The following is a 21913-nucleotide window of genomic DNA, read 5'->3' on the forward strand; positions in this document are numbered from 1 at the left end:
TTACCTTTGGCTCGTCCTTAGGAAAAGCAGGATAATTTCTCTGGCCCTATTCTATCACGTGTCTATATAGCTATTCAGCGGAGTGAGTCGAGCGAGCAACTTTAATTGCCCCAATTCAAAAGGGGATGCGTTGGCGTTGACCACAATCCTCCGCCTGTTTGCACTGCATTCACATGCCCATACATTTGATACAGATATACACATCGATGCAGGGGCACAAATATAAACAATAATCAATCTCTTCAAGGGTTGGGCAAACAAAAAAAATAAAAACACACAAAGAACCAAGCAAGGACATGCTTATGAGAGCTGCGGCAGCGAGGTAGGATTTGAAGGCGTTCTTGAATTGATTATTCCCTTGGGTACAAAAGAAATTAAATATGAAAGAAATCCTCTAATTTAATACATATTTATGAGGAAAATAGATCAATGCCAATGCGACCTATCCTCAGTGACTCCTTTACATTGCTGTTTGGGGTTATTTTCATCGATTTAATTTGATATTGTATGCTCATATTCTACTATAAATTCTATTTGGTTTTAGTTACTTTCAGTATCAATATTTTAGTATATATAATAGTATAAACGACATGCTTTGAAGCTTTGAAGTCGATGAGCAGCCACACTTTCTTAACTGGAGCCCCATTCTCGCCCTAACTGTTTTTTTTTTGCCTCCAATTGGCCACAAGTTAATTCTTAAACGCTTCATTAACTTTTGGCCACACGCGTTCCAAACTTTTTCCTCTTTTCTTTCCCCTTTCGGGACTCGGCTCGAATTCGTCTGACGCGCGTCTGCCAAGGCCTGTTGGTCCGGTCTAAACACCTCGTCCTCCACTGCTCCTCACGATTCCCCACCCCTATACCATTTTTGTTGACGAAATAAAAAAAAATAAACGCTTTTTACTTCCGATTTTTTTTTATTTGCAGGCATCAATATTTTGGAAATGCAGCGACGGGCGACAGATGGCACACTCTTTTTTCGGATGATTTGGAATCCATACAAGCAGCCGAACAACAAGCAGCGTGTGTGGCGTCTTTTTTATGCAATCGTGTGTGGGTGCAATAGAAATGCCAGTGAAAGCGGTGGCAGATGTTGTTAAAGATGCAGGCGCAAGTTTCAAGGCTGTGCTCACACTTTTTTGAAACGTATTCATTTGAATTGCGATAATTATGACAAAGGCGCGCTAAAAGCTATCGAGTGTCAGTCGATTACTTGGATAAGTGAAATTGAGAATAGTTTGGCAACGCTAGATTCTGAAATTTCAGCATGCAGTGCTTCATAAAAGGCGCGTACTTAAATGCTATATGTTGATGCTGCCATATTTTCAGACAGGGTAGAAAACGGTCACACTAACGCGCACATGTTTTTGTTTTGTTGACAAAATAAATCGGCATGTCTCGGAAAAAGTGGACTTCGCTGGACAAACCCCCGCTCTCTGATGCAGTACTGCAGGTGGTGCAAAGCTTCGGCTTTCAGCAGATGACGCCCGTACAGACGGCTGCCATTCCGCTGCTTTTAGCACGGAAAGATGTCTCCGCGGAGGCAGTTACTGGTAGTGGCAAAACGCTGGCATTTCTCGTGCCCCTGCTGGAAATTCTTCAGAGACGTCATAAGGAAACGCCATGGGGTCCTAAAGAAATCGGCGCCCTCATCATCTCGCCCACCAGAGAACTAGCCCGACAGATTTCTGAAGTGCTTGCCCAATTTTTGGAGCACGAAGATCTAGAGCACCTGAATCAACAGTTGATTGTAGGTGGGAACAGCATTGAGGAAGATATTGCTACGCTGCGAAAGGAAACACCCTGCATACTGGTGTGCACGCCTGGACGACTGGAAGATCTTTTCCAGCGCAAGGGAGATGATCTAAATTTGGCGGCGAGGGTCAAGAGTTTGGAGTTTTTGGTCTTAGACGAAGCCGATCGTTTGCTGGATTTGGGATTCAAAACGAGTGTAAATAACATACTCGGCTACTTGCCGAGACAGCGGCGAACCGGACTTTTTTCCGCAACACAGACCACCGAGGTTACAGATTTAATCCGTGCTGGCTTACGAAATCCTGTACTGGTATCTGTCAAAGAAAAAGCCTCCGTTAACACCCCCGCCCGTTTGCAGAATTTTTATAGGATTGTCGAACCAGAACGGAAGTTCCTGGCCCTACTGGATTTCCTCAGTAGCCCCACCACACGCACTGGAAAGGTTATGGTGTTTTTTCCCACCTGCGCCTGTGTGGAGTACTGGGCGGAGGCCTTGCCTCCTCTTTTGCCCAAACGCACAGTACTAGGAATTCATGGGAAGATGAAAAATAAGAGGGCCAATGTGGTTGAGAAGTTCCGCAACACGCCACAGGCTGTACTTCTCTGTACGGATGTCCTAGCTCGTGGTTTGGATGTGCCCGAGATCGAATGGGTGGTTCAGTGGGATCCACCCTCAACAGCCTCCAGCTTTGTGCATCGTGTGGGACGCACTGCGCGACAGGGAAACGAGGGCAACGCTCTGGTGTTTCTGCTACCCAGTGAGGATGCCTATGTGCACTTTCTCAAGATCAACCAGAAAGTCGAGCTGAATGAACTGCCAATCGAGGAGCAAAAGGATGATTCTTTTTCGGTAAAGGATCAACTGGCAGTCGTTTTAGACCAATTGCATCGGCTACAGGCGGCGGACAAGGGAGTCTATGATAAAGGAATGCGCGCTTTTGTTTCCCATGTAAGAGCATACACCAAACATGAGTGCAGCGCTATTCTCCGGCTAAAAGATCTGGATTTGGGCAAAATGGCAACTGCGTACGGTCTACTTCAACTGCCACGTATGCCGGAGCTTAAGAACTACACGGATGGCGGCTATGTGGCGCCCTCTTTTGAGGTGGATCTGACCAAGCTCACCTACAAGAACACGCAAAAGGAGCAAATCCGACAGAAAAAAATGGAAACATACGAGCAAACAGGAAGCTGGCCGGGACAGAAACAGCATAAAAAGCGTGTCGAGTCTTGGGATCAGACAAAGAAGGCCAAACTGGATGCTAAGTCAAAGAAGGAGTTGCGCAAGGCCAAGAAACAGCGGAAGAAAGCGGCGGAGGGTGAGGCGGGAGGGTCTGGAACTGGAAAGGGAAAGAAAAGGCAGCAGTTTAGCCAGGAGGATCTAGATGAACTTGCCAGCGATATTCGGCTCTTTAAAAGACTCAAAAAGAACAAGATCAGCGAGGAGGAATTCGACAAGGCTATGGGCATCGAGGACGATAATGAATGACTTTCGATTGGGTTACATTATGTACAATAAAGATTTGTTAAGAACATATAGTATAACCGTATAAAGTTAACCGTTATTTAAAAAAACAAAATAGTTTGATTTTTGTATAAATACATAAGTATATCAAACTTTATTGAAGCGATAATGAGGGTAACAAAACATCGACGTTAATACTATAACTAAATGAGATGGAATAAAACTGAAACTTAAGCTGTGTTGCCGTCAACAACAATTTGGAGAATGATGCGACGCTTAGGATCGTAAGAGAATCCATTAGTACGGAACAGATCCGATTCATAGAAGGGTTTTAGATTGACAATGTCTAGCTGTTTAGCCCGCTCGATCAAATCTCGCTCCATAATCTCCACATGTGTGGCGCCGGGTCCGTCCTTGCAGCGAATGTATGCTAGCTGATCCAGCGTTAGCTGACGCAGAATAAAGAAGAGCAGCTCTGAGTGGTCCTTTTGGAAGGCCAGATACTTTTGGAATGTGCTGCGCATCTTCTTCATGACGCTGAACTTCTGTGCCTCGATGAAACTCTCTAACATCATGCGTATGGCCATGCTCACATCTGCCTCCATCACGTTTTCTCGCAAATGCATGCGAGCGTGAGCCTCAGACATACGGATTACGCTCTCAATATGACGTACCGTAATAGGCAGCGATCCGGTGGCAAAAGACTCCTGGCGCAACTGAGCGTACATCTTGGCGATCTTGTCCTCGTCAATATTCTGAATTAAATGCATACATTAATATATATTATTAGCGCTTAAAAAAATAAGGTTACTTACCGTTAACTTGGGACGAATGTTCTCCTTAGCGTAGACTATGTACTGTCGCAACAGATCCTGCGGAATCTCATCCACAGTCCTTAACTGGGGTTCCTCTAATTCTGGCTGTTCCTCCTCGCTAGGATGGTGCTTCATGTGCGAGTGCACCACGAATTTAGCCAGCTGTTGATCTTGCATTGGATCAAATTCGTCTTTTACGACGCACAGGACATCGAAACGGGACAGGATAGGCTCCGAGAGATTAACGTTCTCCGAGAAAGTCATTGAAGGATCATAACGTCCGCCAATGGGATTTGCAGCTGCTATTACGGTGCAACGGGCCTGAAGCGAGGTGACAATACCAGCCTTGGAAATGGAGATTGACTGCTGCTCCATCGCCTCGTGTATTGACGTACGGTCCTGGTCGTTCATCTTGTCGAACTCATCGATGAGACAAACTCCCTGATCAGCCAGTACTAAAGCACCCGCCTCCAGTGTCCATTCCCGGGAAACAGGATTCCGACGAACATAGGCCGTGAGACCCACGGCACTAGCTCCTTGACCAGTGGTAAAAACTGCTCGGGGAGCAACCTTCTCTGTGTACTTAAGGAATTGCGACTTGGCCGTACCAGGATCTCCGCAAATAAGTAGGTTGATGTCGCCTCTGACCTTGTGTTTCTCTCCGGGATTCTTGGACTCGCCTCCGAAGAGAGCCAAAGCCAAAGCGCGTTTGATGTAATCATGTCCGTATATGGAAGGTGCCATGGAGGCCACTACACGCTCTACGATGCGAGGATCTTTGCTTAACTTCTGAATAGTGGCTATATCCTCGTCCGTAAGCGACTGCACAACCTGCTTAGAGTCTTTCACAAGTACATGATTGGCAATAATCACAGTAGCGAAAACAGGGAATCCTTGATCTGTATTTAAGGAACCATCGTAGTTGTTTGTGTATATACCAGTAACCTCAAGTTCATCTCCTGGCTTGCATTGATCGCATAAATCAGCGAGCAGAATGACGTCCTTGCTGCGAGGAATACGTCCAGCTGGGATCCTGCCCGGTGACTCTTGCAGCGTAATCTTCTGGTAGTTTCGGTACAGAGTTTGCTCCATATTGATCGAAAATGGACCAACGCTCTGACACTCTGGGCAGGAACCTGGCTTAATCTCCGTGTTCTGCGACTGGACAAAGGGACCCAACACATAGCCGCACTTCACGCAATCGTATTTGATCACGGATAGCTGGGGAAGGACACCAGTGGTGGCGGTGACCACACCCAATGTGCGAACCAACTGATTTAGATGCAGTTTCCTAAATGTCCGCAACTCCTCGATAAGCGGCAGTTCAGAGATGCGCACATGGATCTCTGTCGTTACACGCTCATACGTCGGAAAAATTGAGAGCACCATGTCCTTCGCCACCTTGTCGAATATCTCAAGCATTTGAAAGGGAGCTTCGGGCAGGAAGTAAGCCAATACGTGTTCCTTGTTTGCCAGATCAGTGTAGGAAACAACAAATGAAGACATATTCTGCTCGCACATTCGCCGAATGCGATCACGATAAGTATAGGCGCCTCTTTCGTCAACAAAAGTTCTAAGGAAAGACTGAAAGCGATTGGCAATCTCTGTACGGGGTCCTAACATGCTGACCCACTCCTTAGTAGAGTGCCCCTTAGTATCCTCCAGATTTTCTATGGACTCCACCATTTCGGTGTCCTCAACCTCGCCAACAGCTGCCTTCTCACCGGCACGTCTCTTGGCCCGGGGTCCGACATCGTCCTCATCATCAGATTGGCCGAATCCCAGATCACGATCATCGCGGTGGATTCCGGCTGCGCGATCGCGTCGCCGCATCTCTGATTCAGCGGCAAAGCGATCGCCCTGGGACATTTCCGAGAAGTCATCCTCATCATCCAGCATTGCAGGATCGTAGTGATCCAGCTCCGGCATGGGACGATAGTCGTTTTCCATGTTGTCCCCAAACAGCTCCTCGCCATCCTCCTCCTCGGCCTCATCGCGCACTGTCTGGTCTCCCAAAATCTCGTCCTCGTTCTCAAACGGCTCGAAATCGCCAACTGGCGATGTCATCGCAGCTCGGATTTCGCGGCGCTCGACGGCATCGCTGGGCGTATTTGGTGGCGGTGAACTGGGATTGTCCATGTCGTGCGTCTGTTGTCCTTGGCGTTTGTATACAATCTGTTTTTTTGCACTACCGACTCTGTTGTGACGACGCGTGCAAAAATGCGCGGGAAACTGCTGCAAAACGAACGGAACCAGGGCCGCAGACAAACTCCAATGAACAATTTTAGTGTTGAAAAATAGGGTTGGGGTGGAGTATTTATATTAAACAAAAGTGCTTTTCATTTGCCTTTTCTCTTCCTTTATGTTTTAATTTCATAAATCGGTACCTTAGTAATAAATAAAAAATGCCTACCTTAAGAATAATAATTAAAAAAAAATATAACAGTTAAATTAGTCTTTATATCTCCCAGATAGACATCCATCATAACATTTGTACCTGCCCCTCCCTCTCCTCTAAAAGATCCCTATTCCTTTATAATCCAGATCCAATCGCCGCCAGCCCCTTAAATACAAACTGCCTAAAAATTTTTAAGTTCCTGGGCAACTCCCAAATCACCTCTAAAATTTAATTTAATCGCCACGTGTACAAAATAGTAAACCCTTGTAAATGTTCATAGGTTAAATATATTCAAGCCATAATCTGAATTTATCTGCGAACAGAAGGATTTAGCTGCTTTGCTTCTAGCTCTTAGTTTTAACTGATTGTAAGCCTTAGATAAATAAATAAATAAATTAACTAAATTTTTATAACTTAAAAACACAACTGTGCTGCCCTGGAATGCAGCTCTGTGAGAAAAGCCACTTGAACTGGTTCCGCTCAGCACTGATTCGAAATTCCGAAGCAGCCCTTCCCGCCTCTTATAGCTTTACTTTGGTTCCAGCCCTCGACGCACGAAATATATTTATTTGTGAAATTTTTGAATTTGCTTGTCAACAATCAAAATGGCTTTGTCATCTTTGTCCACGGGAGTTATAGCTGTAAGTAGCCAACTCTAAATGATATCACTTGCGTGGTAACATCTTGAATTATCCGCAACAGCGCATTATGCATGGGGAGACAGTGGAGGGCCCGGTGCTGCAGATTCTGGCAATCAAGAAGATCAATAGCGCTGCGGATTCAGAGCGCTATCGCATCCTGATATCCGACGGCAAATACTTCAACAGCTATGCTATGCTGGCTAGCCAGCTAAACGTAATGCAGCACAATGGCGAACTAGAAGAGTTTACCATCGTCCAGTTGGACAAGTATGTGACCTCAATGGTGGGCAAGGACGGAGCTGGAAAGTAAGTGTCCTTTTTTGCATGTTTCTTATGTGATAATACCATGAACTCTTTTCAGGCGCGTCCTCATCATATCCGAATTGACGGTCCTAAATCCTGGCGCCGATGTAAAAGTTAAAATTGGCGAACCGGTAACCTACGAGAATGCCGCTAAGCAGGACTTGGCGCCAAAGGCAGCAGCAGCTGCTAATCCCAAGCCCGTTCCCAAAAAAATAACAGTACACAACAATAACAATAACAACGTTGCTTTAAATTCGTCGATTAATTCGGGAATGACCCATCCTATTTCTAGCTTAAGTCCCTACCAAAACAAGTGGGTGATCAAGGCCCGAGTGACCTCTAAGTCCGGTATTCGCACATGGAGCAATGCTCGCGGCGAAGGCAAGCTGTTTAGCTTCGATTTGATGGACGAATCGGGCGAAATTCGGGCCACTGCCTTCAAGGAGCAGTGCGACAAGTACTTCGACCTCATCCAAGTGGACAGCGTGTACTACATCTCCAAGTGTCAATTGAAACCGGCTAACAAACAGTACTCTTCGTTGAACAATGCATACGAAATGACATTTTCGGGAGAAACGGTTGTCCAGCTGTGCGAGGATGCCGACGATGATCCTATTCCGGAAATCAAGTACAACCTTGTACCCATTTCCGAAGTGTCGAGCATGGAGAACAAGGCGTCGGTGGACACAATTGGAATTTGCAAGGAAGTCGGCGAGGTTCAATCTTTCGTGGCCCGCTCTACAAACAAGGAGTTTAAGAAGCGTGATATTACGCTGGTAGACATGAGTAACTCTGCTATTAATCTCACTCTCTGGGGCGATGAAGCCGTTAACTTCGATGGACATGTGCAGCCCGTGATCCTGGTCAAGGGGACTCGCATTAATGAGTTCAATGGCGGCAAATCCTTAAGCCTTGGTGGCGGCTCTATTATGAAGATTAACCCAGACATCCCCGAAGCCCACAAACTGCGCGGCTGGTTCGACAACGGAGGTGGCGACAATGTCGCCAACATGGTCTCAGCACGAACAGGTGGAGGTAACTTCTCCACCGACTGGATGACGCTAAGAGATGCACGGGCTCGAAACCTCGGCAGCGGCGACAAGCCAGACTATTTCCAGTGCAAGGCAGTGGTGCACATTGTTAAGCAAGAAAATGCTTTCTATCGCGCTTGTCCTCAAACCGAATGCAACAAAAAGGTGGTGGACGAGGGTAACGATCAGTACCGCTGCGAGAAATGCAACGCACTGTATCCCAACTTCAAGTACCGACTACTAATCAACGTAAGTATTATATAGCAATAGGTGTTCTTTTCACAACTTAATGCTTGTCTTTAGCTTTGTAAAAGGAAAAGAAACTAATTTGCACAAATATAATAATTTTCAATTAATTTACATCAACTCTATTGTAGATGAGCATTGGCGACTGGACTTCGAACCGCTGGGTTAGTAGCTTCAACGAGGTCGGCGAACAGCTTCTTGGTCACACTTCGCAGGAAGTTGGCGAGGCACTTGAGAACGACCCCTCCAAGGCAGAGCAGATTTTTTCCGCACTCAACTTCACATCGCACATCTTTAAGCTGCGCTGCAAGAACGAGGTGTTCGGCGATATGACCCGCAACAAGCTTACTGTGCAGTCCGTGGCTCCTATTAATCACAAGGAGTATAACAAGCACTTGCTCAAGGAGCTGCAGGAGTTGACCGGCATTGGCTCCTCAAACTAATTTTCATGCGCAGCGCGTTTATGAAAGTATCCAGTAACTAGAAACTAATATATTCATATAAGGTCTTTCCAAATATTGTAAAATCGTGAGTTATCTCAGTCACTACTTTTTCTAAATGGGGATTCTCTTTAGTCTGTATTCATTATTTTTAAAAAGCATAATATTGTAACTTGATAACAGCTACCCACAATTATAATAAATATCAATTTGTTGCAAAAAATTTCTTTCAAAACAGTTTAAAGTGCATAAGAGGTTGCTAAGTGTGAATACTATAAGCTTATTTGTTTTATAGACTCAATTCTTATACATATGTATTGTGTATGTATGTATGTATGCTTGCTGATTTCGTTAGTCATAGATCGAAATGCATATTATAAAGTTTGTTTAGAAGCAAAGTGATATACATAACTCGTTCTGGCCTTTATCTTCACCTTTTTATTTAATTTGCTTCAAAGTTTATGCTGCGGTTACGATTGGAAAGCCATTGAATTTTTTTATTTGTCGGTTCATCTTCGTGACAAAATTATATTGCTTATCAGTAACTAAGCTCCACTGGTCAATATTGTCGTGCACAGTGCAGGCGTTCTATAAGATAGACTGTAAAAGCTTTTACTAAGTTTTTTACTGTTCCTGAATAACTCAGTTTCCTACTCATTTTTCCCGAAGATTACTACAACTTCAAATTGCACTTTTTTAACTTTATATAAAAAAGTGAAGATTAGTATCTCTAAAAAATGGGCACAATTACTGTAAGTATACAATATTCGGTTAAATTAACCGGTTGAACGGTATTAGCCAAGTTTTAAGAATGAATTGTGACGAAATACCCACATACGCTTTATATGATAATATCTCCATTCTGTATATCCAGCCCATTTCCAGTTTGCGCTTTACTTCTTGGCACAGTTCAAGCATAAGAGCACGAGTGACTTGGAAGTCAGAGGTAACTCCCTGGACCAATGGTAACAGTTCTGGGACTATCTTTCTTATCAATATGGTTGACGAGTCTGGTGAAATTACTGGAGTTATATTTAATGAGCTGTGCCCAAAGTTCTACGACCAGCTTCATGCAGGCAACGTATACTTAATCTCCAATCCTGAGGTGTCGCGGGTACACAATGATTTTAAAATTTTAAATAACCCCCTTCAGATACTATTCGTTGAGGAAACAATTGTACAATTTATATCCAAAATTAATATACCAAAAATTATATATAACTTCGTACCGCTCTCTGCTGTTTCGAAACTGTCTGATCGGGACCCAGTGGACGCCATTGCCATCTGCACGGATGTGCGCAGTGTGGAAGAAAGGGGAGGTTTCTACATTCGAGAAATTATTGTTATGGATTCTACATATCAGAAAGTCATGTTAAATCTGTGGAATAAGCTGGCAACAAGCCTTGAGGTAGACCCCGGTGATGTTATCGTTGCCAAAGGTGCCGTTGCTCGGCCTCACAATAATGAAATAAAACTAAACGCTGATTGGTTTACCAATGTTCAGATTAATCCTGATATTCCTGAAGCCATCGCGCTTCGTAACTTGAATTAAATTCATTTAAAATGACCACAAGATTTTTACACATTACAATTAATCCAAGTCAATTGTTCAATTATTATCAAATAAAATTATTAGTTAACAAACGATGTTTAATTGTTGGAAAATACTTGTACAATAAATAAATAGTAATAAAAAGTTTTATAATTAACCGCCCAAGACCTCTTTGTACTTGGTAATGGGACTTAACTAGAGATTATCCACCTATGGGGCTAGAAAAGGACTATATCTACGGGGCGCTCGGCAGTATATGAGCTGCCACAGGAAGTGATGATACTAAACAGAGAAAATAACCATAACAATAGCAATTCCCAAGTGGACATTATTTTTTGTCAAAATAATCTTAGCCATATCACGTAATATCAACTTTCTACTTTGAACATGCAGATATGAAGAAAATTATTTTGATAATTTACAAAATAATTTTTAAGCGTCTTAAATATGCGCTCATTGTATCTGAATAAAATTCGAATCGTTGACCAAATATGAGGATAATCTATCTCTGCGAAATAAGTAATGAGACTATAGAAACCGTTGACTTGAGCAAGGGATTTAACTACGTACGGCTAACCGACCAGAGACGCTCGATCGTGAACACTTAACCTAGATCTCAGATAGCGTTGGGTTGGGCCTAGTGAAGCCTAGTTGGACAGCTGCTGCTCTGCCTCAGCAGGCACCACATGTTCGTGGTCCTCCTTAGGCAGGCTGCGTTGCTCTTCCTCCCGCAGCTCCGCCTTCTTAGCCTGCTCCTGCCGCCGGGCCACCCCCTCCATTGACTCTCTCAGCGAATCGATGTCCAAGGCGTTCTCGTCCTTATCACCGTCCTGCTCCTGTCGCTGGCCGCCGGCAAACTTCGAGAAGTAGGTGAGCGATTTCATCAGTTGATAGCTCTTCGATATTGGAATGTTAGAATCGTAGACGCTGGTGCTAGAGCTACAGTCCACATAGAACCACCAGTTGCACTTGAGAATCGTCTGGTCGAAGAGGGTGTTCTCCGGGCAGAGGAACGACTTACGCACCATGCCGTCGTCGGTGAGGGCGCACACGTGGAAGACCTGCAAGAAGAGGTTAGTTCTATATTTATAGGCATACATTCCAATCCAATCCAATTATTAACTTACCATGCAACCTAGATCGGTGTCGGCGTAGAGACCCGGAAAGTGTTTTTGCTTTGCGCAAGAGAAACTAGTGGGAGGAAGGTCCACTTTTGATTTAAAGTTGTCGTCGAAGTTCTTGTCGTAGCCCACGGGATAGTACTCCTTGGGGGCATTCATAACCTAAGGGAAAGCGAGAAATTATTAAAAGATATGCAGTTTGCCTTACAGTTATTTAGTTATTACTCTAACTTGCTTAACCAATCAGTACCCATATGAATACTCACCTTGGACACCTTGTGCTCGGCCATCGACTTTTGTGGACGCGGAGTGGTGGTAGTCGTAGTGGTCGTCGTAGTCGTAGTCCTCACTGTCGAGGTACGCATAAACTCCTCCCTTAATTTTGCAGCCAGTTGGGCTCTGTGTTCAGCCTTCAGCTGCTGCTCCCGCACATAAATGGCGTGCTTAATGGTGTCCACTGTAACATTGGCAGCGGCGGCCAGTTCCTCAACGGTCACGTCTTTTAGATCAAACTTCGGCTCCTCGAACTGCAGATAATTCGGGTGATTGGTTGCCGTCCGTTGCTCCTTACCCATGTTGGCGATCCTGGCGATAGACTGAGGCATCGCTTGGAAAACAGGTACAGCCACAGGTTGGGACACCACAGGATTAGCTACGTGGAAAGTACGGTTCGAGTGCTAATCGGATGCACGGTAATTATTGTTCTGAAGTACCTTTAATCTTATAAAAATTACTCACTGGCTTATCGATGGCGCTTATCAGCTTGTTGTTGATACTGACCCGAGGTTCCGGGGTGTCGACGGCGACCCTTCTTTCCGCCGTGGTGGGAGCCGGAGCCGACGCCTGAGTAGCAGCCAGTTGCTTCTGGGGGATGGGTCGAAAAGCGGGAACTCCGAGTGGCAATGGACGAGCCTCGGTCATGAGCTGCTGTTGTTGTTGTTGCTGCTGCTGCTGCTGCAGTAGCAACAATTGTTGCTTCAGTTTCAGTTGCTGTTGCAACTGCTGTTGCTGTAGCTTCTGTTGCTGAATTTGAAGTTGTTGCTGCTGTTGCACCTGCTGAAGGTTGAAGGGCGCTGCTCCTGTGGACCGTGAACTTATTCGTTTCTCGGGCAATGGGTGTTGCACAGGTGGATTGCCCTTTGATTAATTTAAATATTATGTATGTAATGCATTTTATTTTCAGGATAAAATAATGATGAATCTTACCTGTTGCTGAGTAGATGGAAGCACGCCCACCAAGTCGGGTGGTGCTCCATTTTTGTAGCTAATGGCCCGTCGGCGGTCACTCTCCGTGTTGCCCAGCGATTCCGGAAAGCCCAGTTCGTCGCCCAAACTGAAACCTGCAAGTGGAAAAGGTTTTGTGTTAGGTCCGAGCCACGACGGCCCATCAATCACAACAATCGTGGCCGAGGGTTGGGCAATGATGTGTTAATTAATGAGTTTTGTTTTACCCTTCACGTGGCTAAGGGTCTTATCGAAATCTTAGATCTATTTGGCTTGTATGTACACAGGGCCTAGTTGGATCCCTAAATGAGAGGGGTCAGTGCATACTAAACAGGGGTTCGTCTAAGCCACAAATATAGATAAAACAAACCTTTTCTTATGTTAGCAAGTGGTAAGTCGAATGATGAACCTTTGTCGTTTAAACTAATTTAAAATCTCTATATTATTATTTCACAATATGAATGCCGCAACAGCAAGTGCTCGTTAAACTATCATTAAATTTATATGTAAATATTTTATTGAATACTTTGATTTTACAAATGGTTCTAATAAACTGAAGTAATATGAAGATTTTTATTTTTCAAAAACATTTAATTGACTTGATATCCATGAGATATACATCGTTTGATTTGTTTTTTGGCCTTAATACACACCGATCTAACTTGAACCTATGGTACCACTTATTTTATACCTCTGCCAATTGAACTGCAGGTCAATCTTCAAGTTTTTCTTGGTCTGCTTCTCCGCTTAGCCGCTCTACTTTATCGGTCAGTATCGAGCTCAAGTCATTTGCTGCTATATGCTGCTACCACTGACATTGGCATTAATGCATAATCTCTTACTTAATCGCTATTCGCGGTGCGTTTGAGTTCAGATCGAGTTCGATTACTTGACCAATTAGTTGCACTTGAAAATTGGAGGATTGGAAACCTTGGGAATTGACTAAGTACTCTACATTCACCTTGAACTATTTCGATGTCGTATATACATATGAGAAGATGAGAATGGTGGGTGAGGTGGTGCTTTTGGGATGACAGAACAGTTGAGAGATTTACCTAAACCGAAATGGGCCTTTAGGCCACCCAAATTTCGTACACGAAACAGTCCAGACTTTTTGAAGTTACAATCGAGTATGAAACCAAAATCGGACGATAAAACACACGTCCCGCAAGCCAATCCTATAAATAAAGAATAGAAAAAGCAAACACAGAATAGGATAGTTCTTTGGTATAATACAATAGTAATGTTTAAAATTAGTACAACAAAGGGATTAATATTATGTTAAGATGATTCAGGGCTAGGCATTCCGGGGATTGAGGGGAATTGGGGATGGGGCAGGAAAGCTTCTGTGTTGTTTTCTCTATGCAACATTAAACCGTAACCAAAAACTAAACAAATAAAAGATTAATAACCAAAACTATTAATGCTGTGTTAAAGTGGGTGGGTCTTTAAAACTGGCGTGTGTTGTTAGATCACATTTCGGCATTGGCATAAATTAAAACGAATTTTATCACTGTCAGGCATTAAGTCTTTTAATAAAAATCGGCACAAAAGTTTCAATTTTATCCCGCATCGAATCAAATTGCGTGGCGGATGTCTTGATTGATGTTCGGATTGCCCGATTATATCTCACATATATATCTGATGTGGCGCGTGGAATCTGAGGTATGTGTGCTTTTATTATCTTCCATCTGCCAACTTAGGGTGTGACCGCAGAATGACCCAGATAGGAGCAGAGAAGATGTCCCAATCGGACCGAAAGAAATACGAGTACGAGTAATAAAACCAGGCCGCCAGCATTCTCCCACCGATCTTAACGTGGCCATAATCGATTAACGATGCCGTGAGCAGACTCATTATGGACCGACAAATGGCACTTCCTTATGAACAAGCCACACAAAACAATTGAACCTCTTAAGTGCCATAGGTTACGCATTAGCTGAGGTTAGCCAAGTTTTATAGAGAGCAACCCCGGTGACCTGAACCAAGTTGGAGACTTCAATCCGAGCAAGTGAGCCAAATTGCGCGTCTTGGGTTCAAATTAAATTGTTAGCATGTCAAGTGGGACATGTAATACGTGTTTCGAATGAATTCTTTCAAAATTCCCCCGCCACCCGGAGTGTCGTGAATCCATATTCATAGAGCAGAGCATTTGAAACCGATTCTAAGGCGGCTAATGGCTGGCCATTATGTGCGAGTGGCACATGTTGCCAATTGTGGTAATCGCTTCAGATCCTACACTTGGCAAAAAATTATCTTCAATTGCCTCGTTAAAGCTAAATTATTGTTGCGTAAATGGGGTTTCTATTCTATAAGTATCTCTTAAATAAATCAATTTTATTTTGCGTAATCTTAACTTATTCTTAAGGATAAAATATCCATTATAAAAAGAACTTATAAAACTTATGTGACATAAGGAGGAAATTTAAAAGGAATATAAATAGATATACATTTTCTTTCAGTGCAGAGTCGCTACGGGTCGGATCGGAGTCCGGTCCAACACTTTGGTTTGTGGGTTCAAGGAAAATGGAGCTGGTTTTATAACCGCCCGCCTAATGGAGTGTCAGCATGGCAAGGTAACGTTTGGCCATCTCCGTGGGATCAGAGTGCGCCCTCGATGTGGTCACTTCCTAGTCATCGTCGTCATCATCATCATCATCATCATCGGGAATGCCACTTTGCCACATTACCACTCCAAACCGCAATCGATTATCCCTGCTCCCCCCGAACGGTTGGTAATGGGATCTTGATAGACTTTTACTCGTAAAAATTTGCATTACTCATTCGCCATGTGGGCGAGCAGTTATTTTAATTGCCCCTCCAAATGGGCTGCACGGCGACAAATTGGCAAAGGGAAACTAGCAATTAGCCAGGGAAAACTAGGCAAATAACCTGCCAGGCTGGAGAGAAATATGAAATATGAAGTTAGTTTCGATTCGTCAGTAGGGGGATATCCAGCGACATTTGCAGTTAGTCAGAGGCGATCGACAACGCTTTCTCTCATCTCGGGTATGAAATGCGAGTTGTGGCGGGTTTACGACTTGTCGAGGCTGCCTGGCATCAAGTGGTCAAATAGAAATTCAAACTAAACAAATAATGAGGCATAAATATGCACGTGGGGCTGTGTCCGCATAGAGCAGACATCGACCATCGGTTGTCAATGTTTAGTTACTTTCCTCAAAGACCACATCCCACATTTCGCTTCCCCTGATCTGTAGAGACCCCATCTAGTTAGCACCTATTGGTCGCGAAAGTGGGTCATCTGGTCTCAAAAACATTGATATTAATTGCTCACTCGGATGCTAAGACAGAAAATGAAACCGAAACTGAAACTGAAACTGAAACAAAAATAATAAAAAAACTGGCTGGCCAAGCTCAGCGTTAATTCAATTTGATTATCTCGACTGGCAGACGCAAATGCAAATATCTTGTATAAATTATCAAACATCTGCGCCTAGGCCGTCCAGCCATTCATTATGGCCGAACCTTAACCCAAACCTTTGAGATTTGAGACAACGCCTCTTTAAGTGGTTTCCCTTTTTATATTCTGCACTCATATTTAAAGGCTTTAACATTCCATTGTTGGCAAAACGTTTTACGGTCAATCTTTTTATCTCATTGTCAATGATTTTTTCGCGAAGGCTCTTTGGGCGAAAACCTTTCCCTTTTTTCTTGACTGCCTGACTGGGTGAAACTTTCCATTTCTCCTTAATTTACTTAGCTTACTTTTTATTCTCATGGTAAATGGCAGCTGCAAAGTAATCTATATATATATATCGTATATATATATCGTATATACATTTGTGGAGCTACCAATGACCTTGATGAGGTGCTGTAAAATATAACCATTTCGGAGAGTGTCTCGAATTGAATTACTTAAACGATTGACTTTACACTTCGTTCTATTCCATGGAAGAAGGGAAACCAAAATGTAATTTCGGGGATTTTACGATCTGCCCTGACCTTGGCCCTGTGGCTCGAATAAGCAATCCAAATGAAACCATTATCACACGGCTTCGGGGGAGATTGTTTCGGATTGGATTGGCTTGGATTGTCCAAATGGATTCCAAAGTGTCTGTCCGAAAAACGCGGCTTGCTAATCCCCTTTGCCGGTTAATTATGTTAATTGAATGATGGTCTTGACAGTGAGCGATAGGCCCAACAAAAGAGCCCCGACTGACAAAACTTTTGACAAAGACACTTCAAGCCATCGAATTAAATTGCAATTTGAGCGTGTGTGCGTGTGGGCCAAACAATCATCTAGTCACAAAGGTGTGGAATGGAATGCAAGAGTTTGGATGCCCAAAGATCGGTGCAGCGTCTCCAAGATGAAGGTCTTACGTGAGCGGTTTGCGTGCTCGGAAATAATGCCCCAACACACTTGACGGGCTAAGAAACACACTATCTATATTGTGTGAAGATGGGCCCAGACAATAGCAGATACAATCATGCCTTAATTTATTCCTAATTGCGAACAAAACGAACGATTCGTTTGCAGTGGGGAACTGGAAAAGGGAAAGGACACGACCCTTGTGTGGGAATAAACTCAACCGGAAGCGTCTTTGTACACTGCAAAAAGTTAGTCCAGAAGCAAGGTTAACAATTCATTGCCTTTCGGATTAAAAAGATAAAAAACATATTCTATTTAAATCTTCTTTCCCAATCTCTTACACAATTTGAGGCTCACTCGGTTTTCGTGGTAATATTTAATTTGCAATTAAACAGTATTACTTCTTTCAGCTTATATTTATTTACCATGAAAGCCCGAAAAATGTTGCAGGTTTTGACACTGGCGAGTTATTCGCTTACAGACAAAATTTCAACATAAAAAAAACATGTAGAAAGCGCATGTAATCTGTATTATTTACAACTTTAAAAGTTAATACAAAGTGTGTGCTTTAGAATTTATGGGATATGTTTTTTGCGAGTGCACAGATGCCTGTTTGCCTTTCACTTTGCAAAATTCCAGCCCGAAGAGCCTTTTACTTATTGACCAATGATTATGACAATGCAATTTCTTTCTCTTATTATTTTTCAGTACCTTTAGCCCCTTTTGCAGTTGCAACAATGCATCTTCCCAGGGCCCCACGGTTTGGCCAAGAAAAACATATGTCGGCATCGGCTAATTGCTGTTGAAAGTGTGTTGTACATCTTGCCAGAAAACATTAATAATATTTTACGTTTACTTGTCAAACGGGGCGTATAGTTACTAACGTATTGGCTATTAGTTGTCATCTTTGGCAGGAAGGGTCTTTACACTCCAGCCAAGTGTTTCGGGCAAGAAGTATTGCATAAAAGCTCTCAGACATCGGTCCGAATGTGGGTTATATAAAAACACTGAAAGAGCAACAGCATCAGAAACAACTGAAGATGCTTTCAAAACGCTGCGTCATTGACCACAAAACAGATATTGAGTTTGAGCCACACACGATCGGTAAAAAAAAAGAAAATACCAAAGAGAAACATCGGTGGCCAGCGCATCTCAATAAGTTCGGGTACAAATCGGCGGTATATTGATGAATCATGGCCCACGATTGCCGGACGCTGTTCAGTGAGTTTTATGAAGCCATCAATGGGAACATCAAAAGATTTGGGCAGGGCAATGTCGGTACATATTTGGGCGATGTGTGTAAGCATAAGTTCCTGGTGCCCATGGATCGTTTCTTTTTGGCCAGGCAAAGGTCAGCAAACACACAATATCACAAATACAAATTATGCAAATTGGGCAGCGAAAATTGTCTAAGCTAACACCCAGCAATCAATGTGTTTGTGGACCACTATTGCTCTGATCTTGACCGATATTCTGGGCTTAGAGCGAGCATAACCATAGCAAGGCGAGATTGGAACATCGTAACACGTAACACAGGCTGAATTGTAGTGCGAAGGTTAAGCTAGGTTAATTTATGTCTGCAAATTTGCAAATTGATTAATTGGCGAACGCTTGGTAAATGGGTAACAGCCTGCCCTAAATGGAGCCACCTTCAACCCAACCACACATGTGTATCTGTTCTTAATGAGAGACACATTACTTCAGGTCAAGAATGCTCCATGGGCACCATGACTAACCTAAAACCAATCCGGTTTCTTCGACAAGGTTTTGCATTAAGCGAACAGATTGAGGCTCAGACAATGAACCGAAACTGAATCCATATAAAAAGCGATGCCAATAAACTGCAGGCGCGCTCGGTGGCTAAATATGCATAAACAAATGTTCAGATAAGATTGTTAGGATAGCTATTTGCCTTTTGCGGCGCACTTTTACAAGTCTTAAAATTGATGCGAATGCTAATAGCTGTCCAGATGCCAAATTGTCTAGCTCAAAGTGAAATCTACACCAATAAACCGCACATCACAACTTGTTTTGTTTTTCGATTTGGGTGAACTATTGGCCAATTATCGGCGACTAAATTTGACCAACTTCCAAGAGAATCTCCTTGGCTGGCAACCTGTTTTAGATCTACAGTCTAGTATTACAGCATATTCAGGTGTCATAAGACTCTCCATAAAAGATAACGGCTGTCTTGAGTCTAAAGACTTAAGACACAAACTCGAATTTGGAAAAAGTTCGTCGCCTAAGTCATTTGTTTCTCAGCCTACTGCCAACCCGAATCAAATAATTGTTATCCGACACCGGTAAAAAGCAATGAAGGCTCGTCATCCACAACAATAATAATAACAACAGAAACAGCAATTATTCAGTAAAACGAAAACGGGAAAAATGAAAACTGCATTTTACTTACTTGCCGCCTGCATGATCAGAAAGCCAATCACAAAAAAGTTCATTTTCGCCACTTTTTTCTTTGTCGAATTTTGCTTGAAAATTTCTTTCTTCGGAAATTACGATGATTAGTTATTTTCGTCGGATGCGTGTAATTTTCTTTACGATTTTCCTTGCACACTCATTCACTCACTGTAAGGGGGGGTTGAAAATCCAAAGCAAACTGAGGAAAACACAATAAACTTTTATTATTGCTGTGTTCGCGACTCGTGCCGCAGATCGGAAGCGGATAGTTGATTTAATTAAATTTAATGAACTTATTATTTTTATCAATTATTTCAGCATTGCGGTGGAAGGAAGGAAAGCAATGAAATGCGCGTAAATTGAACGAAAATACGGAAAATATATAAAAAACCAAAATAAAACCGGTAGACACAAGAAACGCAAATGAGCGGGGTAAACACTCTCACTCTCTCTTTAAGCGGTAAAAGTGAAGATGGGCGGACGGAGGCGGCGACGAGTCTGAGATGCGCCGATAATCGTGCTACGCGTGCGTAGGCGCCGACAGAGGCGGTGGCAGAGGCAGCGACGGTTTGGAGTGTTATATTTTCGAATCTAACAGTAAAACCTATCCTAAGTAAAATTAAGTAAACTGCTAAAATAAAAAAGCCAACGATTTCTTTTTAGATTTCTATTAAATATATTATTTTGAATATTGTATAGTTACATTTTTGAATTATTAAAAATTGATCTCTTTGTCAAAATGAAAGACTTTATGTAGGAGTTATGATACTCGAATTTGGAGCAATTTAAATATAATGAAGTTTGATCACATACATTTGCCGCTATAACAATGTCCACCAAATTGCATTGAACATATTTTTAAGCTTCGTAAAGACTTTCAGTTTAAAACATTTAAATGTAAGTGTTTTCTTGAGTTTTTTTTTTTTTAATTTATGTAACGTTTTTTTTATGTTGTTTTAAAATCAAATGATCAACGTGAGACTATTTTAATAGTTTGCGATTCGGCAAACTTTTATATAATTGAGTTTTGTTTCTTTAATATGGTAGTACAAGCAAGCACTTTCGTCTCAGTATTATATTAAATTTTGCAAAATAACTGTGCATAATACAAAACGAAGCTCAAAATTAAATAATATATATTTAAGCTTATAATATTTATTATATGTGTTAATTTCATTAAAAATTTCTTGAAAACTAACAACAATGTCTTTCGTCACAGTATTTGCGTAAAGTTATAAAAAAGTTAATTAGGAAAACAGGCGTATACGTAATAAAATGTCTCATATCGCCATGAATTTTTTGACTGAATCTCTGTTGATTTATTAATTTAGCGACACATCCAGCAGTATTCCAGTCGAGCACTTGGCTCCTTCCCTGCTCTCTTGAGCATAACAACAACTTTCCAATTGCCAGCGCTTTGGTTTGTTGGTCAGCGCTCCATAATTTCCTCGACTGTCTGTCTTTTTGGTCTATTGTCACTGCCAACTTAAGGCGGCTGCGCACATGCCAACTACCAGCCACGCCCCCCAAAACAAAAACAAACACACTACGAAAACAACAACACGGCGACGGCACGTTCAACGGCAACAACTAAAACAACAACAGTTCTGCCTCGTTTTGAAACTGGCAGCATAGGTAAAAGTTGTTTTCGATACGCTTTAATTTCGTTAGCTCTTTTGGCCGCGTTAATTTTTCGCCCGAAATTAGCACAAAACCGATTTACAAATACACACCAAAACACCAAAAACACTTAACACTGCCGAAATCAATGTTAGCCCGAATAATAGGTACTTGATTTAATTTTGTAATTTTAAACACAACCCAATATTTAGCGGGTCTAATGATATCGCCTTGGCTGCACTGTGTTGCCAAAGCGAAACGTTAGCGACTTACAACAAGCGGATATCGCGATCACCTGGCCAGGTGCGAAACTTAACTTGTTGCTGTGGCGCGCGGCCAACGACTGAAAGCCGAATCAGAAACTGAAACATAAGCGGAATCCGAATCGATGTTGGTATCGCTGTGAGCCGAAGAAACTCAAAATAAACGAGGGGCGCCTCTCTTAAGCTCTCTCCACTTGCTTGGCAGCATTGGCCATGCGAATAACTGTAAAATATACACGATTTTGATTTAGAAAACGCTCTTTTTTATTCAAAAGAGCAGATCAATCTACTTTATAT

General features: G+C 42.7%; 5 protein-coding genes across 7 annotated transcripts; 3 read left to right on the top strand and 2 right to left on the bottom strand.

Moving 5' to 3' along the window:
* The first annotated feature begins 1318 nt into the window (after positions 1-1318).
* On the top strand, positions 1319-3449 carry LOC108109534 (probable ATP-dependent RNA helicase DDX55 homolog). The gene has a single exon (XM_017218099.2). The coding sequence runs from the start codon at positions 1394-1396 to the stop codon at positions 3242-3244; it is 1851 nt and encodes a 616-aa protein (XP_017073588.2). The 5' UTR covers positions 1319-1393; the 3' UTR covers positions 3245-3449.
* LOC108109533 (DNA replication licensing factor Mcm2) lies at positions 3339-6282 on the bottom strand. The gene is made up of 2 exons (XM_017218097.2): positions 4036-6282; positions 3339-3975 (listed from the first exon to the last, which is right to left on the bottom strand). Exons 1-2 carry the CDS (start codon positions 6172-6174, stop codon positions 3451-3453), a joined length of 2664 nt encoding a protein of 887 aa, XP_017073586.1. The 5' UTR covers positions 6175-6282; the 3' UTR covers positions 3339-3450.
* A 662-nt stretch (positions 6283-6944) lies between these two features.
* On the top strand, positions 6945-9317 carry LOC108109516 (replication protein A 70 kDa DNA-binding subunit). The gene is made up of 4 exons (XM_017218067.2): positions 6945-7074; positions 7136-7380; positions 7436-8657; positions 8786-9317. Exons 1-4 carry the CDS (start codon positions 7039-7041, stop codon positions 9095-9097), a joined length of 1815 nt encoding a protein of 604 aa, XP_017073556.1. The 5' UTR covers positions 6945-7038; the 3' UTR covers positions 9098-9317.
* A 61-nt stretch (positions 9318-9378) lies between these two features.
* On the top strand, positions 9379-10803 carry LOC108109518 (replication protein A 70 kDa DNA-binding subunit-like). The gene is made up of 2 exons (XM_017218072.2): positions 9379-9846; positions 9969-10803. Exons 1-2 carry the CDS (start codon positions 9832-9834, stop codon positions 10644-10646), a joined length of 693 nt encoding a protein of 230 aa, XP_017073561.1. The 5' UTR covers positions 9379-9831; the 3' UTR covers positions 10647-10803.
* LOC108109517 lies at positions 10673-21701 on the bottom strand. 3 transcript variants are annotated; one of them, XM_017218069.2, is made up of 8 exons: positions 21627-21701; positions 19732-19932; positions 14047-14169; positions 12974-13107; positions 12506-12904; positions 12034-12444; positions 11774-11929; positions 10673-11707 (listed from the first exon to the last, which is right to left on the bottom strand). In XM_017218069.2, the coding sequence occupies exons 2-8, from the start codon at positions 19772-19774 to the stop codon at positions 11294-11296; spliced, it is 1680 nt and encodes a 559-aa protein (XP_017073558.1). In that variant the 5' UTR covers positions 19775-19932; positions 21627-21701; the 3' UTR covers positions 10673-11293. The 3 variants fall into 3 exon arrangements, with proteins under 3 accessions (XP_017073558.1, XP_017073559.1, XP_041675069.1); XM_017218070.2 differs by lacking the exon at positions 21627-21701 and adding an exon at positions 21467-21524; XM_041819135.1 differs by lacking the exons at positions 14047-14169; positions 21627-21701 and adding an exon at positions 21467-21524.
* Between the last annotated feature and the right edge of the window lie 212 nt (positions 21702-21913).

Source organism: Drosophila eugracilis, unplaced genomic scaffold, assembly GCF_018153835.1.
Source record: "Drosophila eugracilis isolate 14026-0451.02 unplaced genomic scaffold, ASM1815383v1 contig_47, whole genome shotgun sequence".
NCBI classification, from domain to species: domain Eukaryota; kingdom Metazoa; phylum Arthropoda; class Insecta; order Diptera; family Drosophilidae; genus Drosophila; species Drosophila eugracilis.